Consider the following 23,993-nt stretch of genomic DNA (forward strand, 5'->3'; position numbering starts at 1 on the left):
TAGTATGTTTAGAAATGCTATGTTGAAAATTCCTTGCTCTGTTAAAAAAGCCCTTGGGAAAATTTTGAAACAAACTTTAAATTCCATAGCGAGGGTAATAATTTTGTCCTCAACTATATCCTGGAAATGGGATTTAAGCTATGTGGCATTGGCAGATAGTGGGCAAAAAACTCTTAACTTTGTATTGTGCAGTTTACTGCAAGTTTGAGAGCAAGGCAACATGGTTGTTTTTCAAATGTACGCAAAGTTTTCACTGGACTACCATAACAAGAGCCGAAAGCATCTCGCTTGCTTGACAGTTAAGAGGACTGCCGACACCCCCTCTTCCAGGGCTCTGCCGCTGGTTTTATGAAACATGAACGCTGTGGCATGTCAGGTAATAGCAAAACAGATAACCAGAACAAAACATGTGCAGCCATTCACTGCATACTTCAGTGTGATTGCTCTTCAACAGAAAAATAGGATTGACCTGGGTACACAGAACCACACCGACAGAGCTTGTTTTATAAGTAGAGAGTTCTGATACCATTTTTTTCCTTTCTGATACCTATTCTTTTACATATCTGCCAGTACTGATTTGATACCAGCACATTAAAAATGTGACTGCTACATACAAATAATAAATTCTGTAGAATATTACTTTATCATCCTGGAAAAAAAGGGGGACTGGTACACTGTTGGAAATAGCACAGTCCAGTTTTGAGGCTACTAAATTACATTGTTTTAAATTGTTATTGTACTTGCTGATACTGATACCAGCATTTAAGTAGTGTCAGCGGATTTTCTGATATTGGTGTCAGAATAACTCTTTTGATAATTGCTAATAAATAAAACAGTTTGTATAGGACCCATTTGCCCAACAAGGCTGGTTAAAAAAAAAAAAGGCGTTAACATTGAACCCTGCATACATTCAAGGCAAGATCTCGGACAGAATATACTATATTCAGCTGTCTGATGTAGAACATGCTCAGAATGTATGTTACACTTCATTAGTGCGACCTCTCAGTTTACACCTTTAATATTGCATGTCTTCACTGCATGAACATTTTAAGCTCTGCCTCTTCTCCAATGTTCACCGTTGTCTTTACTGATTAACTTCAAGACATGTGCCCTCCGTTCCCCTTACCCATCGCGGTGTCTGGGTTGAACATAAAAGCATGACTTTTCTCTGATTTTACATACTGCTGTTCTTTTTTTCCCGTCCACTCCGCACTCTGCTCCGCACTCATTAGGGACCAACCTTTGCCTGAGTGTTAGAGGCCATCTCATGTCTGTCATACTGCCCGGATAATGGCTGCCCTGCTCTTTACCATGCACCATGTTCACTGTGATCTTTGAGGACATCATTATCCTCTCCATGTGTTTCTTCAGAGTGGTGTTTCAGTGTTAACCAGAGAATTTGATACGATTCTACAGGGAGAATTGTATGCTTTATTATCATACAGTATTTTAGATGTAACATGGATGCGCTTTAAAATATCTGTATTATATCTCGTTTTCTTTCCTGTTTTGTAATAAGTTTATTTTTATAATCAGCACATTGCTCTGTCAGTGTAATTGCTGATATTGCTACAATAGCTTGTTGTGTGCTGCATAATAAGCAGGTTTGCTATCAATTACTAGTGCAGCAGGAATGAACACCTGCCTCGTTCTCACCCCATTACCTTTCCTGGCACATTACATGCCTTTTAATATATTTAATATATCTCAACTTTAAAAACCATAGCTTGCTTTTTTGAGGTCTCCATCAATGTGTCAATAGTCTTAGCTTTCTCCACTGCTCAAACAATGCAATCTTTGCATTGGGCTACATCTTTGTTCTTCCACTTGTTCCTTTTTTCCATCTTTAAAGCAAAAGTCATTTCCTCTGTGCCGTCCCTCTCCGCTGCACATGCCCGCAGGACACACTATTTCATCTTGCTTTGAACTCTTTTAAATTTTGCGCAGTAGCAGTTTTTTATTAACATATTTATTCATTTATGACTCCTCTCAAAGCCCTTTGCATACGAGCACACCTTTATTCTCTCATTCTCTCCCTCTCTCTGTTACTCCCCTCTCAGCTCTCGACTCTCCACTGAGAACGGGTCTCACTAATGCAGTGTTAGTTTAATCCCTGCCACCCTGTCAGAGGCTATTTTCTCGGGGTCCTTTTCTTACTACAGCTGCAGCAGCGAGCACAGCCAGTGTTTTTAGGCTCTCTCAGCTCGCCAGCACCTGTCTGGACGTTCTCCACCCTGCTTGCAGGGTTTCGTCAAGGGAGGAGCTTGTCTCTGGCCCCACAAGGTCAAGGTGTCTTTCAAACCCTCGCACGGCGGCTTATCCCCTTCCACTCTCACTACCACCCACTTCCCACCCTGATGGCAGCCACCTGTCAATGGCTGAACTCCCCCACCTAGATAATAATAACCTAGCCAGAGACCAACTTTCATCAAGTGTCCTTAGCCCATTTGAATAGAGGGAGATTGTGGGCAGGATGCTGAATAGACAGCTGAAGGGCCTCCTCCTGATGTGCGAGTTCTTGCAAGGTGGCGGTGACAGCAAAGGGGAGGCAGGGTGGTTATATAATTGGAACAAGGTCATGTGAAAGTTTCCAACAGTTGTGCAGATGCTTCTTTCCATTCTTGCACTGAGATTGCAACCGGATGCCAGTCATGAGGAAACACGCCAATGAAACAGTTCAAATAGATAATGCATGTGGATTGTATTTTTAGCTGTGTTAGTAGCTTGGTTCTAGGAATGGCAATGTTGGTCTGTTGGTCAGACTTTGGTCCTGTCGGAAATATCTCTACAACCACCGGATGGATGGATGATCATAAAACTTTGTGCAGACATTCGTGTTCCAGAGAGGATACAGCCTGCTGACACTAGCGATTGTTTGACTTTTCCTCTAGTCTAGTGTAAGTTTGGCCTGAAAAAACTTTCCAACCAGTTTTATATAAAGCATAATAACAGATCAGATTGGATCCCAAGTATCCTAATGACTTTGTTGATCCCATGACCCTTTTTGTAGCATCGCCAAGAGGTTCACGTTTATGGTTTTGAGTTGCATGTCTCAATAATTACTGGCTGGATTATCATGAAAGTTGGTTCATATCATCCTCTGATGTTTTTTCCTTCCTGGCATGTTCCCTAATCTTTTCACATATCACCCTCACCACCTCTCTTTTCCTTTTCCCCTTCTGCCTTCAATCAGATAGACAGATAAGTGGCAGACTCAAGGGGGCATCCAAGGTGCTGAGCCTATATCTTAAGTGCTCTGTCTCTCTTTCTCTGTCCTTCTTTACTTCTGTATGTCTCTCTCCCTCTCAATCCATCTCTTTCTGTCTTTCAGATGCCAAGGAGATCGTGCTGAAAGCTCAGATTCTGGCTGGTGGCAGAGGCAAGGGTGTGTTTGACAGTGGCCTTAAAGGTGGAGTGCACTTAACTAAGGAGTAAGTATGCCCCTATGTGCATTTCACACTTAGAGTTCCTGTCGGAGATAGATTCATATTATTTCTCTTATGACAGCGCTTTTAGAGTGAGTAGGCTCAAAGAGCTCTCTGAAGATGCTCCCAAGGCACAAAGAAGCAGTCAGGATTACTTGAGCTGCAAATAAACAGTTTTTCTTTCTTCCAGTGTCTCGTTCTCGAACAACTACCCTCAATTAAATGTTGAAAAAATGATTTTTAAGGTCAACAGAAGCGTTATCCACCCCATACTGAGCTTTTCCTCTCAGGTTGATTGGGTTTTCTGCCGCTGCTGAGGTTTATTTTGATCTAGTTTAGGATTACAAAGTGTGATGGCTGTATTCCTCCAGTGAAGGCTCACTCTGAAAACTTGTGCATTTTTTAAAAGGCTAAACAACAACTTGAGAAAGCTTTTCTTTGCTCAGGTGCTGCAGTTTCCATGTACTAAAACAGTGCTATCTTTTTAGTAAAGCTACCTACCACTTACTACTGCCTTAAAGGCAAAAAAGGTGATTTATGACAATTGTCCCAGACATGTATCATCGTCACCCTACTTCAGGCTTTGGAATGGCCGGAAACTTTTTCAAAGTGAGATATGCTGAAGTTCATCGTCCCCAGACAGTGACACGAGTGCACAGTTCACCTTCCTCTCATCTATCAAAGGATGAGTACAGCCCCTGCTTTCATTTTTATTCACTTACAAAACCAGAGCAGGCTTACAGAAGCAGCCCTGGCATGCGGCCTGCTTTTAAACAGAGAGAAAAAGCAGAGGTTCATTCACAGCGTTGTGTAGATACTAAAGTGTCTCCAAAAGCTGTGGTTTGTCAGAATATGTTACATTAATGCCCAGAAAGTGCTGAGGCAAAGCTGTCTTCCTCTGAGCAAAGAGATAAAGAAATACTCACACATCTCATCTTTGATTTTGTAACCGATTGTTTTTAAATTAAGACTGCCATTGTTTAAAAAAGGATTGCGTTAAACCTGTGACCTCTCTCCTTCAGCCCTGCGGTGGTTGGTGAGCTGGCCAATAAGATGCTGGGTTTCAACCTGACTACAAAACAGACGCCGAAAGAAGGAGTGAAAGTGAAAACGGTGAGCTGCTGCGCAGATTGAACGAAAAAAAGATTCACTTCGACTCTTTCTTCTTCTTGTTTTTTTTCTTTTTTCCTGACCTCATTTCAAGGCATTTTGAGTCCAGTAATGCAGTTCTGTAAAATTAATGACTGTAAAGGCAGTCGGCTCTATGGTTTTTGTTTTGCTTGATTTAAATAGTAGCTGTCCACTGCTGTTTACTGTGGGTTTGCGCTGGCTGCTGCTATGGCTCATTGCATAAATTGAAGCAGGCCCACTGTGAATTTAAAGTGTTTGGTAAACAACTGTTTTCTATGTGCCACTAACAAGCAGGAATATCATTTTCTCTACTTGCATGCTGCATGCAGTACCTCCTCAAAACAGACATTTCCAGGTGATGAAGCCTTCTCAGCTTGTGTGTGTGGAACCCACTCGCTTTCTTTTACTCTCCTCATTTCTGTTTACCAGCCACCCCCCCACACCTCCTCCCATTTTACCCAACTCCTGCTCCTACTTCAACTGCACAGTTTAGGTGGAATCAAATGAGTGTCGCACTTGCAGAGGTGGCAAAAGTACACATATTTGGGGCTTTTCCTTTTGCACTTTTGGCAGCACCAAGTCAAGTCACCTGATTTGCATTTTCAGTACCATTTTTTAATGCACGGAGCTATTCTAACTGAATCTCTGTGGTTTGGAGTTTAGTTCTTCTGTGTCACTGTTTGTACTGTCAGGTATTCTGCTTTATTTTACTGTTTTATGTTCGCTTTCAGCCTGAGAGATGTTGTGTTAAGTTACTACTGAGGAAAAGCCAACATTTGCTGATTTTGCTGCTTCATAATAAAAGCTTTTAAATAACAAAATAATGGGGGACTTTATAGTGAAAAATTTAAAGGAAATGAAATGTTTATTCACTGTTTTACAGCCGCTCAGCGCGAGTTGAACTTGTCCTCAGTTAAAAGACACACCTTCAAGCAGGTAGTCTTTTTGTAAAGGAGATGTAAATCTCTGATGTTTTGGGCTGACATGTTGAGTCAAATCGAGTGACCTCAACAAAACACGTGCGCAAAATTTCTGTACTCAAACAGAAGTATAGCTTCTTCTTGTTATGTCTGTGGTGCATCATAAAAAACCAAGGAATCATCTTTTCTATGTGCTGTTGTCCCATCCATTTAGGCTAAAGTTTGTCTTAATGTTAGGAAGACATCTCACAATGACACAATATAAATATAATCAATAATTAATTAAGATTGAGTATTAAGTAGAAATTATAGTTATTTGTGTAAGAATATCAAAGTTAAAAGTTGTCAGAAAAATAAATACTCAAGTCAAGTACAGATACCTGAAAACTCTTCTTAAGTACATTAATGAAGTATGTATATATATATATATATACTTCATTACTTCCCATCTCTACACATTTGTCATTTTTTATAAAATAAGGTTCTGCAGACCAGGAAGTTCACAAGCTCAGAATTAACTCCATGTCTTTGGACAGTTGGACGAAACTTGAATTGTCTTGCCAGGTTTGATTTCAGCATTTTTGGTAAGAGCAGCCACTGACTGACATGAAGGATGTGGTACAGTATGATTGTCGTCACAACCTGGTCTGTCAGATGACAGCCAGACCTTAGCTGTCAACCTGCCAATGGGGCTCGCTTCAACCCTCAAATCGTGCTGCACCACAGAGCAGAGAACACAGGAAAAAGGGGGGCAGCACTTCAGCTTCTACATGGATTTGCTGTCATGGCACTGATTGAGGGCTGAGGAGAGAAGATTATGGAACGTGAGAAAGAAGGTGTAAAAGATGGTTGTGGAAGAAAACTGTAGGGGACAAAAACCAGGGTTTGAGGGGAAACGGAAAGAACAAGACGGCGGGAATAGAATATGTTTAGTTTGAGTGAAGAATCGGGCTGCGAGTCAAACAACAGGGAACTTAAGACAACATTTGAGTGAAAGGAGAAGACAACATTTGGACAAGGAGATAGGAGTGCTGTCTGTTCACACGGCAGGTAGAGAAGGCTATCCATCCTCATTCGCTGGGCGATAGGGTGGAAGCAGAACATAACGGCTGTGCATGTTCAAACAAACATCCCATCCACAAAACCTGCAGCCCATTAACCACCAGACAACTGATAGTTTCCTGTCAGGTTTCCTTTTCTCTCTTCTAAATGAGCTTCTTGCTTGCTTCCCTCTCTGCTTATCTGCTGGACTCTAGGCATTACTTTCCTCTCTATTTGGCTCCCTCTCTCTTATTCACAGCATTTTTTCAGGGCTATGCTTCATGGGTCTATGGACCCTGCTTATCTGCCTGTGTAATTGTGTTCAATCTGATATTGAATATTCTTGACCTTTTTAAAGATGCACTGTGATGTATAAAGTTTGCCAAATGCTAGCAGGTACATCTAGCAAGATGGAATAGGATTTTTTTTTTTATTAGGGCAACAGTAGGATCCCCTTAAAGGGATAGTTTGAATTATTTGATGTGGGTTATATGAGGTAATTATCCATAGTAAGTGCATTATGTAAAGTAGATTTCACTTGATGCTCCCAGTTTGGAGAAGCAGCAGGAGTACCACCACCAAAGCTAAGCAATGAACTGCTGTGGACAGGGTCAGCAACAAAAGGTGTTCAGCCACTTACAAAGAAGGTGCACCTTATAAAGTTAGTATCAGTTTGAGTGTACACTATATGTAGACTATTTTCAGGGCTTTACATTGCTGTCAGACAGACTTTTCTGACAGGAAAACGCCATTGTATAAGCCAGTTATCGCTCTCTCCAAACCAACCAAAGTCCATGGATGAAATTGGTAATTTTACCTCACAGGACATGGTAGCTGCTGGTCTGCTACTGCCTCAGCTCGTTTGTGTGTTTTATTGTGTGACTTCTGTATTTTAAAGGATGGTTCAGATTCACCACAAATCACACAAAAACACAAAAACAAACTAAGCATTCAAGGCAGTGGTAGCAGCCCCTGTGTTCTGTGAGGTAAAATGACTAAATTTGCCAATGGAGTTATGTGACAGCGACATCTGGCTTGTAAAGGGGCAGTTTCCTGTCAGAAAAGGCTGTCTTACGGCAAGATTAAGTGGTGAAAATATTCAAACATATTTAATATAAACATTTAAACTGATATAGATTTTTTTTCAGTGTAACTTTTGTAAGTGGCTAAACTATGATTTGCTGCTAACACCATCCATGTTCAGTGCTTAGCTTCTGTACTGGTGCCCCTCTCTGTTTCTCAACTTAATGAGTAGACCTGCATCGACTATAGGTAATACACTGACTATCAATAGGTGCCTCATACAGCGGCACATCAAATAATCAGAACTATCCCTTTAACATGATCATGAAATCAAGTTGGCATTGTATCAACATTCCTCTATCAGCTCCTCTTTCTTCTGCTGTGCTATGTCCAGGTCATGGTCGCTGAGGCCCTGGACATAAGCAGGGAGACCTACTTTGCCATCCTGATGGACCGCTCCTGTAATGGTCCTGTCATGGTAGGGAGCCCCCAGGGAGGTATGGATATCGAGGAGGTAGCCGCCAGCAGCCCAGAACTCATCTTTAAGGTATATGATTTACTTCTCGCAACACTATCAAATGAGAAGAACGAGAAAACAATGCAGTAGCTGAAATCGACTGATCTTGTCTGGCTCAATAGAACTCTTTAAAGTGCAAACACCTCGCCATCTTTGCTCAAAGATTTTACTCTACAATTGACAAAAGTTTTATTTGGCTTGAAATCAGGCCAGGACTGGATTGCCCGGTGGGTCTTGCAGATGGAAGCTGAGATCTGTTCGTATTTTTCTGCTAATTCAATTAAATTTATTGTCCTGTCTACATGCACACTGCAGCAGCTGAACACATAGAGCAGTACACTGAAGCTCAACATGAACAAACACACTGCCTTCTGTGTTTTATATTGCTATCAATTAGATTCCATTTACAGAGCTTAATCCTCTGTCATCACTTGGCGACTTGGCAACAGTTCCTTGTCATTGTTAACAGATGTATAATTTAAATATTACAGATGGAGTTTGCCTTCATTTACTGTTTTATATGTCTTTCTTTTGCTATAGTCTGCAGATGTTGGAACAGATTGTAAAATCCTGCTGAGATTTATGTCCTTCATTATTTCCACCAAAGATTTCAGATTGTATATAAATACACACCCGTGTGTGGTGTTGCTATCTAAAACACATCTCATCAAAATCTGTATGGTCCAGACCTACTTTATACATAATTATTTCAACTTGCTAACAACAGCTGCAGTTTTATATTTTCTTCACCACTGTATACCCTGAAATCCTTCATCCACTTTTAAACCTGTGAAAAAAGTTATAAGAGAGCTTCTCCCTATCTCAAAGTTAAAGATATGAGTGTCTGATGATCATAAATCCATCGTTTCAGTTCCAACTCTCCCTTTTCTCCTTGTCTGGCAGATTGCCACTGCTTAATTATGACGTGGGGAGTTTAATATGAACATCCGCTCTGTGTCAAATTATGGTCCAGTGTTTGAGCCTCTTCTTCTCTCTGACTCACTCTCTCAATGTGTTTCTCTCACTCTCTTTTTAACTTTCTCTGTGAATCTTATAGGAAGTCATAGATATATTTGAAGGTGTGCGAGACGACCAGGCACTTCGCATGGCAGCTAATTTGGGTTTCAAAGGACCGCTGCAGAGACAGGTAATGGGCGCTCGGAAGGATTTAAAGTCACAATGCAAAGAAGGGGTAGATAGATCAACCATGCACACAAATATACACAGACAGATATATCCTCGTTCACAAACAAACCAAACTTTGGCTATTATTAGTTTTCCAGAGGCATGTTGTGAAGTCCCACTACACCAGACTGACTTGCCAGGTGGTCTTTTGTCATGTCTGGCAGTGACGCAGGGCACTGTGCCAGGTTTAGTGCAGATGACATCGCTAATGGTACAATTATTTGATAGAACATGCCGCACTTTGAATCCATGAGTGAATCATGCGGTAAGAAACGAAACTCATCTCTATGGCAAAGGACAGTGAAACAATTATTTTTTTTTCTTGTCACGTCAAGTTTTACACATCCAGTTCAGTTCAGGCTGCATTAGCGAGTAAAATGAGGCCAAGGAAAAACAGCACAGCAACGTTTCAGATTCAAAATATGGCTGCTTAGATGTAGAGTTCATTTCAAAGCCATTTGTCTCTTGGCATCAAATCACTAATTTGTTTTCTTTTCCACAGGCACCGTGGCATGAGAAATCTGTTTAGCTCAGATTCTTAACACATGGAATATGGATACATGCTATATATAGAGAGAGATTCATCAGTCCACTTTTTTCCATTTTCGATCCTATTCCAGTACCTTTATTTGGACATCTGCTGATATTGATACTATACCAATACCAGAGTTCCTTTTTCTTAATTATTATTAGTAGTAGTTAAGGGTGTCACGAGTCTCCAAATTTAAGGTCACACTTTGATTCGCTGTTCTGGTTCAAACAGTTTTAGCACTGATGGCTATGCCATTTTTTGACTGTTGAGTCTTGATTTGCAAATATCAACAGATCATTGTTTTTTTAAGATCTGACAACTGTGTTTTACATTTTCAAATTGTTCCTTAAAAAGATCTTTATGGTATCAAGAGTGATATAATGGTTGCTAAGATACAGTGTCTGTACAGTGTACAGTTTAGGCAGGGGTGGAGTGGGAGAATTGCTATGCTGCCTTTGATTTTGATTATTGAAATAAATCAATACATTTTTGATTTAATATTGAAATTATGACACCCCGAGTAGTAGTAGTAGTAGTAGTAGTAAATTTGCTCAAGGCTAAAACTAAACTGACTTTAGCAGTTAAAAGTTTTGTGCCAGTTGATGTTCATGGACTGTGTTTGCTTTCAACGAAAGCTTGTTTAGTGTTCATGTTGTATTTGTGATGTGTTTGTTCCAAACATGGTGGTTTACATTGGATCAGACTGACCCCATCTCTATACGTATCAGACATGTGAATGTGCTTCTGTGAAGCCAACAGAGTCAAAGGTGTTTGACCTGTGGTTGTATCCAATTGTATGAGATCCCTTTTTACATACTGAATGGTCATTGATTTTTCACAGGAAGGGAGAGAAATACAAAGTGACCGGTTACGCACGGTCTGCATTGTCAGTATGTTTTTCCTTGGTTGCGGTGAGTCAGCTGCCAGACTGTTTAATTCAGAGATAATTACAGCTCGTATAAAATACCTTAACTGTCTTGAATGAACTATGGGATGGCAGGATCTTTGTGTGAGTGCAAGTGTGTGGACATGCATACACTGGTTATATGTGTGTGTGTGTGTGTGACAGATAAAAGAAAGTAAGATTGGTGGTCTTTGTCTGGAACTGCATTGAAAAGTCTCGCCATGCTATGTCAACCTGTCTTCATTACTGAAGAACAGTCGCAGCAATAAAGATGTCACTTGAGATCCTTTGAAAGTGGGGATTTTGACAGTGATGATTTAAGTGTAGTGCCATTTCTGCATTGCTGTTTTCACTAGTTGTATTCATATTTTGCTATACCCTGCTTGTAAATATCAATCTTGTATGAAAAAAAGCCATAACAAAAACGATTCGCATATATTTGGATACTGCTGCCAGGTGAAATCTACTGAAATGTGCATTATTATGTTATATTTCTATTAGATCAAAGTGTGCGACTATGTGTTGTAATCCATTTGCCAGTTGTCACGCCTTTAAAAAAACAAAAGTGAAACATATTTTTCCCCTTGAGCACAGAGACAGATACACATTCATGCAAAACAAACTCAGACAGCATGATGTTGAAGGTGATTTGCCATGTTTTATGTAGCCCGTGTGGGAGGCTGAGTGGCCTTGGTGGGGCCGGCTGCTCAGAGCTGAACCATCAGGTAATTACTGTTCTCTGTGGACCTTGCAGGCAGCAGATCAGATTAAGAGGCTCTATGATCTGTTCCTGAAAGTCGACGCCACTCAAGTCGAAGTCAATCCTCTCGGTGAGACTCCCGAAGGACAAGGTACGTTGTATCATAAAAAAAATACGGTTGTCTCTGTGTGCGTGCGTGTTGACTTGGCCCCTGTCTTTGAATGTGTTTCATGTGTCCTTACATCATGTTAAACATCTGTAATATTTCAACACTTAAATGGAGACTTCTGCGTCTTTGCATGAGCAAGCAGCCACCTTTTAATCAGGGCGTGCAGGATCCAGGCACACTTATCTCCTCGGGTCTGAATGCATTTAAGAAAGAAAGAATGGAAGTGTAATTGCAACACATTGACGTCAGTTTCTTGTCAGCATGACTTTGTCTAGATCAAAATCCAAATGGCTTCAGGGAGCTGAGCTTTCCATATTCATGGCATGTTGATGTTTGTTGATGATTCCTAGTTGTTGATGATTAACTAAAGGCGTACACTCTATCATCAACTATTAATGAGGAACTACAATGAGTGAGGAATTACAGCAGCAGCTACAGACACATCCCCCATGTAACCACTCAGGGATACTGTATGAATATCAGATTAAAAAAAAACCATCAAGCTCAATGCTTAAAGAGACAGCTCACCCCCAAATCAAATACTATAAACATATTTTCCTCCTACTTGTAGCACTATTTATCCATCTAAATGGTTTTGGTAGGAGTATTGAGTTTCTCATTTTTTTTGACAGCAAAACTTCAGTTTAGGTAGTTTATAAAAACCTAAGCCAGCTTAATCCTTAACCTCCATTCTTAAACTTTTGCACATATTTGTTACATGTAGCTGTTGGAAAGTGAGCTGTTTTAGATAAGATAGCTTCTGTTGTGTCCTAGGTTTTCAGTGAAAATCTATACTTTCTACTTAATGCACTGAACAACAAATACATTTATACATATACCCAGGAATACTTTAGCCTGCCATCACCTAAACTAATTTGCCACTGTGAATTTGTCTGGAATCTCAGTTCATTTTTGATTTCCATGGGGCATTATGTATACATGCAGGCCATAATACATCAGGATGCAATTGGACAGACTGTGTGATTGGTCCCTTTTCAAGCAGGGTGCATTATGACAGCTGCCTGCTTACAACCTTCCTTGTGTTCCAGTTATACAGTACACTAAAATATGTGTCTGAAAAGGCAAGAAATAGGCAATGCAGTAACAGAATCTTGATCCACATTTGATCAACACTGCCTAGTTTGACAGTTTGATCTGAATTTCGAAAGCCTGAGGCATTGTGCTGGACGGACCTGCTGCCTTGACGCAGTTGGATAGCAACACAACATGGGACCAATGATGCTCCTCTGTCAGTCATCTTATCCACCCCATATTAAATAAACAGTTGCGATTGGCCCGACCAGATCAAAGAGTGGCGGCATTCTGTCTGAATAAAAGAGGCGGGGGGATTTTTATTAAAAGATTACTGTAACATAATAAAGGATATAGCAAATGAGACAAGCAATGAGAAGAAGACAACACTGTGAGTGGCTGCAATGGTGTGTGTCAACTTGCTGTTTGAGAGAAGCGAGTACAGTGCAGCTGGTACCAGAGTATCCATACTGCAAAAAAAATATTCAGTATTTTAGTATTAGTGTATTTACATATTTCTATTTTAATGTATTTATTGATATATCTAGATTTTTAACAACACTAGTTAGGAGAGAAAAATTTAGTATCTTTAGCCCCTTTTACACTTTCTGTGTAAGGTGGGAATGTTGCACCGTTATTCAGCCTCACTTAAAAAAGGTACAAAGACCAGATGGGGGGCATTGTTGTTCCACCTCTGACCCACCAGTGGAGGTAGTAACAGAGCTGGTGCGGCTGTCACATCAGACACTGAAGCTGTCGTGTTTCATGTCTCGCCTCTTTTGCTCTTGACAATGTGCCATCTAAAATCACACACTGGGGCGGTGCAGTGCTGCCGTTTTTCGGTTCAGTGTAAAAAAGCAAAGCCCCGGTAATGACGGGTCTCCCCTGTACCAGTATGATGGGATCTCTCTGTAAAAATGACTTTTGAATAGAAAATAAATTAAAAGGTAGAAAATTATAATCCTCAATTCACTGCCTTTACAGTAGTGGAGCCTATGATATTCCAGGTTCAGTCTTTTGAAATTAATTAACTTTTAGTAATTAGATTCAGGATAAATCTATTGTGCAGTCGAGCAAAAAATAATGTCTGTATCGTCAGTCAACTGTTAGTGCTTCAAATATAAATTGTCACAGTGAGACTGAAGTCTAAATTAAGGCCCTCAGCTCATTGTTATGCTGTACAGGCTGTGTAAAATAGTGGTTCTAATTTTAGATTAATAGTGGTTTAAATTGCCTGAAAAACAATGACAGAATTGCCCCTTTTCTTATCACTTGTCAGCTGAAACCATTGAAATTGTATGAAATGCACATCTATTTGATTACTGGTCTTTAGAAAGGTCTTTAACAGTATTTAATGTAACTCTGAGTACAGCTTTCATGACCTGCTTTTTAAAACTGTATCCAAGAACAGCTGGAAGAACTGATCCCTAACAGCATGTGCTGTCTTTTTAGGGGAGTTTCCGCCACATGTAGCTGATTCCAGGCTTGTAATATGTGATAGTTTGCACGAAGGTTTGGATCATTATTTACAACAGCTGTGGGTCCAGACTCAGTTAACAGGCTCAAAGCCTGCCTCAGTCCAGTTTCTGTAGTCTTTTCATGTGTTCACCTTGCTCCATCTCAAGTCCTCCCTGATATATGAAAATACTTGAATTAAAAAAAAAAAAAAAATACAGAGAGATGGTAAATTTCAGTCCCTGAATTCTCTCATTATGACACAAGTGGAGGTTAACATGTCGACATTTCAAGTGCTAATCACTCAGTGGGGAAAGGTGTTATACGCAGACATGATGCATATTCTGCCTGCTGTGATGCTACTTTTGTTGAACTTAGTTTTTTTCTCCCGAAGAAGTAAGAATGATTGTCTTGTCTGCAGCGCTGCACACAGATTGACTGTGATTTGTCCTATCGAGACATATTACAACGCGTTGAAGATGCATCACTTCTTTGATGTTATTTTGTCTCCTCAAAAACAGATTCTTGTTCAAAGTATGCTTTATCAAAGATTGACAAGAGGAGTGTGTTGTTTCATGATTTCCTATGAATATTAATGAATAAAATGACTCCTTTCAAACAATGCATTTTCACTGTGAGGTACGAGTTTCCTTTTCTACCAGCAGGAAGAAGCAGCGGCTGTGATTGAGGCAGGCTTTGTAGGCAGGCTTCACATTAAAATCAACTCATTTTTTGGTTCGATTTGTTCACATGTCACAGGGGAGCGCAGCTATTTTCCGGCAGGCGTTCAACAGACGTGTGTTAGAAGGGAAAATTTCTCAAGGGTGGAAAATTTGTGTTTTTGTGTGGGTTTTTTTTTCTTTCTTTTTTTTTTTTGTCTCATTTGGTAATAGCTCAATTCGTTTTGTAGATGGACTGCAGTAATAGATGTGTCAAAACAAAAACAAAAGGAATTTTGTGGTGGGAGTACTTCTTTACCTGGAGGACACAGTGTGTCTTCTCCCCAGTCTCAGGAGAGTCTGCCTGCCTCATGTATTGTGTCAATGTACGTGTTATGTTTATGTTTCTACTTGTCTGTATGTCACTCCCAAAGCCAATTCCCATGTTTCCATATACTGTTACCTTTTCTTACTATTACACGTGGGTTTATCTGTTTGTCTGTTTAGCTACAATGTGCCTTTCATTCAAAAAGCTGATACTGATGCTTTTTTTAGAGGTGACTACAGTTCTTCTTAAAACCATAATTGTTATATTTGTAATTTTGTATGTATTGGTAGGCACTTACATAGTTGATGATGTAAGTCCACGGTTTCTTATAATTACTCTCAATCTAGACTTGAACTTTTAAACGTGCCTTCCTTCAACACTGTTTATTAAACTGAGCAGATTGTTGATGTCTGAAAGAGAAATTAAAAACCAAACCCAGCTTGCTAATAACTACCTGGAATTTAATTTCTTTAAATGAATAGTCTGACACTTGGGGAAATAAGCTTATTGGCTTTCTTGCAAATAGTTAGGTGAAAAGATTGATACCACTCTCATATTTGTGTGATGAATCATTTCCACTGCATCTTATTACTTGCTGAGCTGTGTCGAATCGCACCTGAAATTGACCATCTCTGGAGTGGGGCCAAAGCGTGCCTGAGCCACCTCCAAGTGCGGTGTCATCTCATCCACCATGGTCAACCTCCTCCCTCCCCCTCAAACAAGTGTGTGACTCAACTCAAGTCCATGCAGTACAGCAGAGAGAAAGGCGTGTTTTAAGTCTCTGTGTGTTTAGCTCTCAGTAGCTTCTAACTGTTTCTCTGATGTTTGAAGTTTAGTTTCTCTGCTGTGTCGCTGTTTATACTTTCAGGTATCTGCTTTGTTTTACTGTTTTATGTTCGCTTTCAGGATGGGTGTCCTGTTACATTACTGCTGATGAAAACCTAACATTTCCTGATTTTGCTGCTTTTAAATAACAAAATAGTGGATGAAGAATTTATAGGAAATGTTTTGAAACTGCTCATCTTCAGATGAAGACACACTTTCAAATGTGTAATCTCTGTTCTAATGGAGATAAAATCCCTGCTGTGCAGGGACGAGTCAAAATGAGTCAATCCAGGCCAGCACTTGTGTATGGAAAAGGGGTAAAAGATTGGGGGGGGGGGGGCGTTTCAGCTTTACAAGGGGTACACAGTGAGTTTCCTTGCATCTCCGCTGGTTGCCTTGTCACCTCACAGCAATGACAAGATAAAAACTCACTGCACCCATCCAAGAAATAGTCCGACACAACCTCCAACAAACTGCAGTGTGCTGGTTTTACATATAAGCTTTGGCACGGATTAAACAAACAAGATTTTATTGGTTTGTTAGTCAGCTTTAAACATGCTGGCAGACTGATTTTCTTGCCTTTGAACAGAGCTTGAGTTTTATTCCCCGCTCTTTCTAACCTCTATGCTAAGCTAAGCTAACACTGGTACCAATCTTCTCATCATCAAGATTAAACTGTCTGCTATTATAAATCCTTCATTCCCTCCACAATCTGTTTACTGAATGTTTCAGAGGTTTTTAACCATTGCCATTATTGTTGTATGTTTTATATGATCTTTTTATCATGCTTCAGCAAATTTATATTTTATAGTTTTAGTAATATTTATAGATTCTATTCCACGTTAGCTGGCTGGCATCATGATTTGTTTGTTTATATGTTATATGTGCTTTTGATGTATGTGCGTATTGTACTGAATTGAATCTAAGTGTCAGCAAGGAAGTAAATAAGCATATTTCCCCAAAATGTCAAACTATTTCTTTAACTGTCAGTCACTTCAAGTGTTGTATATACAGAAAGCTTATCGACTAATTTATTACACTTTCTGCCTGCTATTTTTCCAGGTAGTGCGTTGGTGAGTGTGGCTTCTTTGAAATGCGTTCTCTTTGAAGTGTAAAGGAAATGTCCATTTACTATAATGGTCTATCCCTTAGAGGCGGTGTCAAAAACCCATCCCTTAGTGAGGCAACCTCTGAAATAATTAAGACCAGAAGGCCGAGGGGACACCACTCAGTTCATTAATTTCAGGTTTTAGAAATGATAATTAGTTGGCTTTTTATGTCTGAAGTCCTCCTTCTCTTCCCTTTTCCCTCGCCTGCCATCTCCTCCTCTCGCTCCGTTAATGCATCCTCTGCTGCTGTCTTTATTCTTCACTCTGCCTTTGTCATCTCGCCATCCCTCCAGTGGTTTGCTTTGATGCTAAGATCAACTTTGACGACAACGCCGAGTTCCGTCAGAAAGCCGTGTTCGCCTTGGACGACATGACTGAGAGTGACCCCACAGAGATGGAGGCGGCCAAGTGGGACCTCAAATATATCGGACTGGACGGAAACATCGCCTGCTTTGGTAATGTAGAGAAAAAACTCTGTAACAGAGCTCATTCATGCACACACACCAGCCATTAAATGCATTCTCCCACAGGCGACCCCCTCCTGGCGCAAGGCTTTAATGTGTCTCTTAAGTCACATGAGTGAAAAGCTCGGACACAGTTAAAACTTAGTCAAAGTAAAGGCAGCCTGGGCTCTCCTCCAGTCCACATTACAAGCAGCTTTCTGAGGACTCCAGAAGGAATGCTGCCGTAACCAATGCGTTCTAATTAGCTATAATCCGCCCAGAAAGTCTCCAGTGAGCCAGATTGTTAGCATTCTCATTAAAGGCCTTCTCTCTTGTCATAAATCAAAGCTTTTACAGTGTACAGCAGCACTAACAGGTGCTCGCGCGTCTTACCCCGTAGCCTCATAAACACATTAGATGTCTGTTAGCACTACCCCCCTACACACACACACACACACGCACACACACACACACACTCCCATTCTGCATCCCCAGCTCCCAGCCTCTCTTAAAGTAACAACAGCTTTTAAGGCCCTGCAGCTTCCTTGAGAGCTCTGTAAGCCACCAAAGTGACAGCTGTTAAAGCGAATTTCCCTTTTATTGAGACCTCGGTCAGGGAGCTTGCCAGGACACAAGTTCAGCTTGGCTAAACCAAATGAGGTAAGACATTTTTGTGCACTTGGCTCCCGCACAACTCAGCAGGGTAGCCGGGTTGGCAGTTGGCTAAATGATGACACAGGCCTCAAAAAGAAAAAAAAAAAAAGCGTAGCAGTACCTCTTTTAATCAACGCTCTTTTCTCTGAAGTCGAGAGTTGAGTCATAATCAAATTTTCTGTGTGTTGCTCGACTTGAAGCATTGAATGTTCCTGATTAGAAGATTTCCAGCCGATTCACTTCTTAAGTGTGAAATTTTTTTAACTATTTGCTCTTCTTTGGTTGATAATTCACTGCTGGATTCCTTTGTGGGTGTTCTTACAGTAAATGTCATCTTTCCTCCAGCGGCTGTAAAGATATTTTAATTAATTCATGGCTGCTTGCGTCATACTTTCCCCGCAGGGCCTTTTGTTTCAATTTCTGGATTCAAACCTTCAACCTTCATTACTTTACCTTTATTATGCATAATTAATGCATTTAATACATTGTACTTTGGGTCATTATTAAACTACAGTACCATAAACACTCACTGGACATATGAAATGGGTACACTCTTAAAAAGCATTTTGCTAAACTTGTCTGTTTATTAGTTATCCTGTAAATTTCAGCATACATTTTTGCTGACAATGTCAATGTTTACAGTGAATGGAGCTGGTTTGGCCATGGCCACATGCGACATCATTGATCTTCATGGAGGAAAGCCAGCTAACTTCCTGGATCTGGGTGGAGGTGTCAAAGAGAGGCAGGTGTACGAGGCCTTTAAGCTGCTCACTGCTGACCCTAAGGTAAGAACAAAAAACTTTTTTTCTCGCAAAGCTTGATTGTTAAAAAAAAAAAAAAAGCTGTTTCACCACCTGTTGAATTGTATTTGATATTGCAGTCATGTCTCTTCTCATAGCACATTCATAAAGTCCCTTCTATCTGGTTAGTGCTTTGTCACTGAGACAACAGCGCTCATTAGACTCGGGACCTTGGCATATGTCCATGTTTCACTAAGGGAAACAGTCTGGGAGGCTGTGTGATTATATGCCATCATTTTCAGTTGCAGTGGCATGATAAATCGCTTCTCTGCACTCTGCAATAAGACTCAGCTATTAAAGTAGCTATATGTAAAAATTAGCCACCTGTCGGATTCATAATCCAAACAAATTGGGAGCAGCATATCACCACAAAGTTGAGGTGTCCACACCTATCGTAAGAAACAAGCAAATGATCAGTCTTTCTTTCACTCAGCAAACAGCTAACTTGGCAAATATATTGTCAGTAATGTGTGTTAGCTACTTTAAAAGCTATTGCTAATAGCCAACATTATCCTTAACGGCTGTTTGCTCACCAGCTAGAGGAAGCATTTTAAGTTCAGCATTAGTCTTCATTCCTGTATTTGCTAAGAACTGTCTCCAGCAGCACAAAGCAGTAGGGAAGATTTGGCACTTTTCATGTGGATGTCCAGTTAGTGTTGATGATAAATGTTTTGAATTGAAGCAATAGATTTTTCATTGTGTTCTGTATTGGCCAAAACTGAATTGAGTTCTCCTGCTGCATCTAGCTGCACCTGCTTCCTGCATCTAGTGATGTCACAATGATGTCATTGGAGTTAAGGATGAATTACAGTCTATTTCAGCTTGGATTTCTAGTATCCACCTTTGGGTAGCCAGTGGCTGTGCTAATGTCAGCCAATGCTATGTTTTGGCCAACAAAATAATAGCTATGAGCTAGGGCGGTGATAGATGGGTGTGGGAGTCAGAGGCTTTAGTGCAATGCATCCTGGTACATGTATGCACTGTGGGCACAGCTCTGTGAGCAGGAGAACAGAGCTTCCTTGGTCACTGTAGCGCAAACTGAGGAACTCATCACTTCATTTGACTACATTTACCATCAACACTGCCAAGACGACCACATCAAAAGTGCCAAATTTTCCCTTAAACTTTTATTTTATTTCTATTTCTGTTTTTGCCGTCAAATGTGGTTTCTTGCCCTTCAGGGCGGTGCAGCTTCTTCATCCTCTCATCTTCAGACTAGATGCAGTGATACAGTGACTCACTACTGCCTCTTGATGTGGATGAGCCAGGGCTAGATATCTTCAGAATCATGTCAATATTTCTTCACATTCTGTTAATTTTAATTTTTTTAATATGTTTTACATTATGTAATCCTATATATAACTCTTTAAAGACTCGTAATCTAACCTGCATCCACACATATGAATGCATAGCAACTCAAAAGTGACTGCGCACATACAAATTTAACTCCAAGCGTGCCTCTGGAAGTCTTGCAGCTCAGGATGAGTGGCAGCTTGGGGTGTTTTACAAGTGATCCAGCTCTATGTTCAGAAAGCTAATAACTCCAAACTAAACAACATGAGCCTTGTAACGATACCGCAGTGCTGATTGTGTGTTGACAGTCATCACACCGCTAATTCCCCCGCTGCTGTCACTCCCACATTCGTGGACTGATCTCTGGTTGCCTCTGTGTTAGAATTTCTGGCAAGGCTTGGCTGTATTGAATACAGAATAGCATTTGATACCCATTCAGTCTTCTGCCCCTTTATTAAAACCTTTATTTGCACATGTATGTTTGACATGACAGGAAATGCTTTTAAAAATGTGTTTTACACTAGTTTTAAAATGTATCTACACATGTGGGAGTTGCCAAATTCAACCACAGCTTTCCAGTATAACTAATCTAGTAGAGAGTTTGCATCTCACACTATTCCTTAATTTAAAAGGAGCGATATATAACAATTGTGCATCCACAAATGAGGACTGCAGTCAAAATACGTGTGTGTTCAATAGGTTTAATTCCATTTAAATATGCAATTTATGGTTGAATGACGTTGCTTCCCCCCACCCCCTCCTTCCCAGACATGAGGAACATCAGGCAGGCTGCAGGAACGGTGCAGGAGTGCAAGACGAGCGCAACATTATAATTTGACAATAACAAGCTACAGCGGGTCCTACACTGTTAGATGATTAATTGTTTGTCACCGTCAAGCCCACTGCTTTAAAAATACACACTCTGGAGTTTTAGTTCATTGACTGCCTGGTTTACAGCCTGCCAGACCCTATTAACACATTGCTCAATTTACCGTTATAAACATCTACTCTTTCTAAAAGATTTTTAATGATAATAACAACTCTTAAACAGACATTAGTTCCTTTGCTGACATTTGGCATTAATTTGAAGACCAGTTAACATGAAATTGGCAGACAAAGTTACATTCTGGACCGGAATGGAAATTTCAAAGGAGAACGTGCTGGCTGGCTGTAGCATTGTTGTTGTAGAGAGTACTTCAACTTAGCATGTTTCCTTAATCATATCATCATCTCATAGTCATTTTATGATTTCATACAGTTAATGTATTAAAGGTTTCTCCTTTAACATGTCTACTTTTCTAACCTCACCAGAATATTATTAGCTGACTTAATTTTAACATGCTGAAACAACGGAGAAGCTGTGAATAAAGAGATGTTGTGATTCACTCTAAAAATAGATATTCTATCAATATTACACCCCTACAGAACTCATCTACCCCTAACACTCAGTTGCAGAATTTTTCATATGACTCAGTTTTAGTGGAGAGGGCCATTTTTAAAGAGTTCTGCCTCATATTTATCGCACAGCAGTAAACAGATCAGTGTTGCACACCTTTTATAGTTGAATGTTAAAAACCTACCAACCTTAACGCCCCAGCAGGTGATACATTGCCTCGCTCAGATTTCCACTGTGTGTAGATTCTATTTGGTCTCATGTGAATTCAACCCAGTGGTCTGTGGGGGGAAGTAAAAATGAATATGGTGGATAAAACAGAAATGCGATCAATAGGGGAGAGAGAAAACTACAATGACTTGTCACTCTCTCCTGGTCGGGGGCCATCATTTATTATTATTGAACTTTTTTTTTTTTTAAGTGGAGCTGTGCAGAGGCAGAATCAGGTTTCAAATTCTGTATTTATTGCACTCCTTCCCCCCCAAAAAACACTCCAGCATGGACAAGAGGATCCTCCTCCACCCTCCTCCTGTTCTTCCTTCTCTTTCTGTCTTGGGCTGATTCCCCAAGATCCAGATGGGGGAGTAAGCCTGCTGTCTGTCCCTCCTGCTGCTGTGTATGGAAATAGAGACAGGGAGCTCCTCCCTAACAGGGGAAAAAAGTAGAATAGGATTGACATTAAACTGGGTTGGAAGCACCATTAGCATTTCAACCAGGGGAGCTGAGAAACCTGCTCTGATCTGTGGAGGGAATGTTAATCATTTCACAATAAGAGCGAGAGAGACAGAACTGCTCATTTGCATTTAGTATTTTTTTTTCATCTTTTCTCCACAAATTACCACTCCCAAACTCAAAAATATGAGCAGAAGTCAAAATTAAAATCACGCCCTTGGCTAGGTGGATATGACAAGGCAAAATTATTGATTCCATGTGTCAATAAGTTGTGAAGAGAGCTCTCTTCTGCTTATTTGCCTTTAAATATCAAGGCAATTGGTGGTTGTGGCCTTCAAATAGGCAACCCTTTGTTGACAGTTGTTCCACTGTTTGAAGTCCCAGACGGACTGCTTTACTTGCAATTCACATCATTATTGTTCCGTCTTAAGAAAAAAAAAAGAAACAACAACAGCATATGTTATGAGGATGCTTATTTCTACTGGTATTACCACAAGTAAAGGCTGTAGGCAGAGGCCATTAATGTTCTGCTGCATACATAATGATGTGCTTTTTATTAGAGACCACGGTGTCTCTTGACGGGGAAGATTAGACCGGTTTATATGCTGTGGAAAACCGAAGTGTAGACAGCGGCCAGGTAGGCAGTATAGCGGGAAGCATCCTGCTGTAATGACGCCATACATTTCCACAAAAACAGGTATTTTGTTGTCTCTCTTTTCTTTTAGTCTTTCTTCCTCAGACGCTTTTTTACGCTTTTGTCTCCCTCCCTCCGTCTTTTTCCCTCTCAGTCTCTGCTTTGATGTCTCAGGCTCATTGTGCAGAGAGGAGTGGAAGTGATGTGAGTGCACTGCTGGCACTGAATAGCTTGTTTGCTCACTTCTTCAGTATCTACCCTTACAGCATTCATTACCTTAAACATTATTATTATTCTCTGAAAGAAAAAGGGAAGAGAAAACAGATGAAATGGGGATACTGAATGCGAAGTGGGACCAACATGCAGGGGAAAAAAAAGTCAAAATGAAATGATTGGGATAAAAAAAAAAAAAAAAAATCATAAAGCAATGTGTAGCCCAGTGTGTGTGTTTAAATATGTGAGATGTTATGTAGCTCAGCTGGGTGTAGTAGACCATTCAGCTTTGTTTGAATTTCAGCCCCCGGCTTTTTAAGCGGGGACATATTTATTTTTCATGCTAAAATAAATAGCTCCACTTTCTTCATATCCACGTATAGAACAGTTTGTTGACAGAATGGCTGAATTTATTGAGGTTTCCCTCACATCACCTGTAGGCACGGAGCAGAGGCAGGCAGCAAATACCGACAGCCAAATAACCTCGTTATTGCCTTGTGCCTGTGCTGTAAAGAAAGTGGCAGATGGATGTTTTGTCCAACTCGACATCCATTTTGTTCTCAGGGCTTAAGGCAATTTTCAGTAATTTTTATGGACTAGAGTAAATGATGACATTTCTCTAAAGCACACCCTTGTTGTTGGTGCATGTCTGTCTAAGGGCCGCTACTATATCAAACTTTTAATTATCATAGCAAAAAATATTAGATCACATCATTAGAGTAATATTCAAAATTAATTGTGCTGTTCCTAATTCAAAAGCACCCGTCTTTGGTACAATTGCATAAACATATTTATATACAGATACAGTACCATCACACAGGTTAAATTTGCAGTAGTTTGGTGGTTAGCGTACTGGGGAGATTGGAAATGGGGAGACAGTGTATTCATGTATGTGTGAGCAACCCTGCTGGCTTTTGTGTGTGTGAGCAGCATGGA

The 23,993-nt window shown here is 40.3% G+C and overlaps 1 protein-coding gene across 1 annotated transcript in view; it reads left to right on the plus strand.

Annotated features, from left to right (window-relative positions):
- suclg2 (succinate-CoA ligase GDP-forming subunit beta) overlaps nucleotides 1–23,993 on the plus strand; it is a 126,299-nt gene that overhangs the window by 44,524 nt on the left and 57,782 nt on the right. Inside the window, exons 3-9 of the mRNA XM_084729271.1 lie at nucleotides 3,332–3,431; nucleotides 4,448–4,538; nucleotides 7,935–8,087; nucleotides 9,115–9,204; nucleotides 11,433–11,529; nucleotides 17,249–17,410; nucleotides 18,695–18,837. Coding sequence (XP_084585397.1) covers nucleotides 3,332–3,431; nucleotides 4,448–4,538; nucleotides 7,935–8,087; nucleotides 9,115–9,204; nucleotides 11,433–11,529; nucleotides 17,249–17,410; nucleotides 18,695–18,837 — 836 coding nt within the window. The remainder of the gene's footprint in view (nucleotides 1–3,331; nucleotides 3,432–4,447; nucleotides 4,539–7,934; nucleotides 8,088–9,114; nucleotides 9,205–11,432; nucleotides 11,530–17,248; nucleotides 17,411–18,694; nucleotides 18,838–23,993) is intronic.

This window comes from Lutjanus erythropterus, chromosome 2 (genome assembly GCF_056507025.1).
Source record: "Lutjanus erythropterus isolate fLutEry1 chromosome 2, fLutEry1.hap2, whole genome shotgun sequence".
In the NCBI taxonomy this organism is placed as follows: domain Eukaryota; kingdom Metazoa; phylum Chordata; class Actinopteri; order Lutjaniformes; family Lutjanidae; genus Lutjanus; species Lutjanus erythropterus.